General features: G+C 34.3%; 1 protein-coding gene across 1 annotated transcript; it reads right to left on the bottom strand.

Annotated features, from left to right (window-relative positions):
• Nucleotides 1-468: 468 nt before the first annotated feature.
• Nucleotides 469-3,534, bottom strand: LOC142232535 (uncharacterized). The gene has a single exon (XM_075303271.1). The coding sequence runs from the start codon at nucleotides 3,532-3,534 to the stop codon at nucleotides 469-471; it is 3,066 nt and encodes a 1,021-aa protein (XP_075159386.1).
• Nucleotides 3,535-4,410: the final 876 nt, after the last annotated feature.

A 4,410-nucleotide genomic window follows, 5' to 3' on the forward strand; every position in this document is an offset into this window, starting at 1 on the left:
TTCGCAAAAGTGTATTTATGATTTATCGGTCGATAGATGTGTAATAGAGTAATAGGAAAATTTGAGGCATTTTGATAAGTTTTCGACTTAGCAGTGGCGATTTGATAAGGAAAATGTAGGTATTTCGGCCAGTTTTTCCTAAATAGGAAAAACATATATATGGAATCTATATCGAAATCTGAACCGATTGCAATCAAATTTCACATGCATAGTTACCATGTTGAATCTACTCCCTGTGCAAAATTTCACGTAAATCGGATAACAACTTTGACCTCTGTGGTCATATGGCCGAAAATCGGGCGAAAGATATATATTTCAATTCAATTCAATGCTCTTTATTGAATACATATTATTATTACTATTAGCTTAGAATATAATTTATATAACAATTTTTCGGGGATTCAACAAAGAATTTGTAATATTGACAATGTTGTGCACAAACGTCTGTCACCACAAATTAATTACTTGTTAAATTTCTTGGTTTACCAAAAATTGCCTATAGTTATTCGCTAGCTTCAGATATTTAACTAGATTCAGCCAATCATCCCTGCAGTCACCATTCAGAATTCCAATAATTTCCGCCGTGTTCAGTGTAGTTTTTTGAAAGTATCGTAGTCTAAATTCTCTAAATCCAGGACAAACTCCTAAAAAGTGTTGAAGTGTTTCTGGTTCTCCCAAATTACATATATTGCAAAGTCTGTCCTGCTCAGTAGCTCCGTATTTGTTTCCACTTAATGGTATTACTCTACATCGTGCTCTGAAAATCAGTCCAATATTTTCTAGAGAATTTTCATCAGAGATGTATTCTAAACCTCTAAAGTAGTTCAGGTCTCTATAAAGCCGACCACTTCTACTCTTTCTTTCCATGTTTTTATGGATATTATCCAATTTGATCGCTATTAATAGATCGTTTCCAAACATGTTCCATTGTTCTTTAATATTATCCATATTTGGCCAACATATGCTAAAGTACTGTACTTTCAGCTTGAGTTCTTTAACCCAGAAAACTTCTTGATGTAGTAAGATATTTGTTAATAACTTTGGCAGTCTACGATCAGAGTAATTCACAAGTATCTTTTCTATGTATTTAATATGCAAGCTTAGTGTATATATATGGCTCTCCTCAGCAGCTGTTTCTAACATCAAAGCATAGTTCGGTGTATGTTTTGGTAGGTTGAGCACTTTTTTAATAAAAAATCTCTGAAGCTTGTCCACTTCTTCGAAATTGCCAAAACCCCACACCTGCGCTGAATAACTTTGAATCGCTCTGCATACTGCTTGGTAAACTTTCCATTTGCTGGGTAAGTGTATCTGTGGATTTCTCATAATACTTTCCCATGTTATATTCAGTGCATTTTTCGCCTGCATATTTCTCTTTTCTAAATGCTTTGTGAAGCTCATCTTTGGGGTAAAGACGACACCTAAGTATTTGTATTCGTTCGTTACTCGTATTTCAACTCCATTATACCACCATTTCTCATTTTGTCCTAGTCTGCCACCTTTCCGAAATACCATTATTTCTGATTTATGCATGTTTACTTCTAAGTTCCATTTGTTACAATATTTTTCCAAATTGTTGATCATCTGCTGCATTGTACCTGGATCATCTGCCAATACAACCATGTCATCCGCATAAAGCAGGACACTTATATTGATACTATTGCAATATAACCCACCCTGAAGCTCATCATGTATATCGTTTATATACAATGCAAACAGCAATGGGGAGAGCAAACATCCTTGTTTCAAACCAGTTGTTGTAGCGAAGTATTCTGAGATCTGTTCTCCAGTCCAGACAGCGTAGTGTGTTTTGGAATAAACTTTCTCAATAAATTTGACCAATTTATAAGATAACCCGATTTCAAAAAGTTTGTATATTAAGGCTTTTCTCTCAATCTTGTCAAAAGCTGCCTTGAAATCTACAAAAAAGCAATATACTTTTTTCTTCTCCTTGAATTTGAGGCTGACGATTGACGCTAAGTTATATATGTTATCTGTAGTTGAGTACCCCCTCCTGAATCCACATTGATATTCCGTCAATAGTTTTTGTGACTCTACCCAATTAGAAAGTCTCTCATTGAGAATACCCATCATAATTTTCACAATGCAGTTTGAAAATGCGATTCCCCTGTAATTACTCGTCTCGTTCACATTTCCCTTTTTATGAATGGGGAAGATAATCGTTTTGGAAAATGATTCATCCATTTCATTACTTTCAAAGGACTCATTATATTTCTTCAATAAGAGTGTATGGAAATTGTCTGTAGCATTCATAAGAAATTCATACGGAATTCTGTCTTCTCCAGGCGCTTTATTATATTTAAATGTTTTTAAAATGCTTTTTAGCTCAGACATCGTAATAGGATCATCCAAATATGGAATTAATATATGTGGTTGAGCATAAGATATCTCTGACAGCGATTGGCGAGGGTTTAGTAATGCTTGGAAATATTTTAGAAAATCATCAGCTGTTATATTTGTTCCGATTTGAGACCTTTGATTTCTTATTTCCTTGGCGGTATTCCACCAATCTCTTTGACTCTTGATTGAATTTATATTGGAGATAAGTTTATTGAGATTCCTAGTTTTACAATTGTTACATATTGTTTTATAGGTTTTCTGAGCTACCAAATATTTCTCCTTATCCTGTATTTTCCCAGTTTTCCTATATTCATTGAGATATTTAAAGCTTTTCTGTCTTGCAACATTACACTCGAAATCATACCATTTCTTCTTTTGGGTGAACTTTTTAGCAGATTTTTCTTCCACAGCTGATTTTTTAATGGCCTCTGACAGTTTCTCAAATGAGACTGCTTCGACGTTACTCGAAAAGTATTCAGAAATTCTGTTCAAATTTCTCTGATATATTCTGGTATATTTATCTTTCCACCATAATTTCGGCAGTAAATTTAGGGTTTTAGTGGAATTTTGAATTTCTAGTAATTTTATTGTGAGTACAACTGGCATGTGGTCAGACCAAACTTTGTTTTCAATTTGGAATGATTCAATGTAGTTTAGTAGTTCATTGCTTACGCTACAAATATCTATAACTGATTCTCCGATATGGCTTATGTACGTTAGATTACCTTCCTCATCTCCATTTGTTCTACCATTTAATATTATCATGTTATTATCCGTTATAAATTCAATTATAAGCTTTCCATTGCGATTGATTATTGTATCTTTAGTCCTCCTGGCTTCCAAACCAGCTCTGAAGCGTGCGGCGTAGATCAAGTCTAGTTCTTGTTGGTATTCACCAATTCTGCCATTAAAATCGCCAATAAGAATAGGATTAATAACATTAGTATCCAGAAAGATATTTTGTAGCTGATAGAAATCTTTATCCCAACTTGCTGGTCGCAGATATATTGGTATCAGGTTTATGATAGTATCTTTAGAGTGTAGTTCAATTATTAATATTCCTCCCACTTTCTTGTCGCTTATTGTTATACCTGAATCTGCTAGCTGAAGACTAACTCCTATTAAGACACCACCTATCGCCCTGCCGTTTGCTTTGCTCTTTGTCGCCGGCATATAGTAAAGCTTGTACCCTTTGAAAAATGCTCTGGATCTTTCCGATTTATCTTCAGTTAAATGGGTCTCGATTAGGATAAAAATGTCAAATTCACATATGTAATTGAAAAACAAGTAAGGAAAGTCTAAAGTCGGGCGGGTCCGACTATATTATACCCTGCACCACTTTGTAGATCTAAATTTTCGATACCATATCACATCCGTCAAATGTGTTGGGGGCTATATATAAAGGTTTGTCCCAAATACATACAATTAAATATCATTCGATCTGGAAGAATTTGATAGACTTCTACAAAATCTATAGACTCAAAATTTAAGTCGGCTAATGCACTAGGGTGGAACACAATGTTAGTAAAAAACCAGTAAGGAAAGTCTAAAGTCGGACGGGGCCGACTATATTATACCCTGCACCACTTTGTAGATCTAAATTTTCGATACCATATCACATCCGTCAAATGTGTTGGGGGGCTATATATAAAGGTTTGTCCCAAATACATACATTAAAATATCACTCGATCTGGAAGAATTTGATAGACTTCTACAAAACCTATAGACTCAAAATTTAAGTCGGCTAATGCACTAGGGTGGAACACAATGTTAGTAAAAAATATGGGAAACATTTAAATCTGAAGCAATATTAAGGAAACTTGGCAAAAGTTTATTTATGATTTATCCCTCGATATATATGTATTAGAAGTTTAGGAAAATTAGAGTCATTTTTACAACTTTGCGACTAAGCATTGGCGATTTCACAAGGAAAATGTTGGTATTTTGACCATTTTTGTCGAAATCAGAAAAACATATATATGGGAGCTATATCTAACTCTGAACCGATTTAAACCAAATTTGGCACGCATAGCTACAATGCTAATTCTA

The sequence above is a fragment of the Haematobia irritans genome, chromosome 1 (genome assembly GCF_050003625.1).
Source record: "Haematobia irritans isolate KBUSLIRL chromosome 1, ASM5000362v1, whole genome shotgun sequence".
NCBI lineage: Eukaryota > Metazoa > Arthropoda > Insecta > Diptera > Muscidae > Haematobia > Haematobia irritans.

Excerpts from the sequence above, each read along its gene's own strand:
- LOC142232535 (XM_075303271.1), bottom strand. The coding sequence starts at position 3,534 with ATGCCGGCGACAAAGAGCAAAGCAAACGGCAGGGCGATAGGTGGTGTC.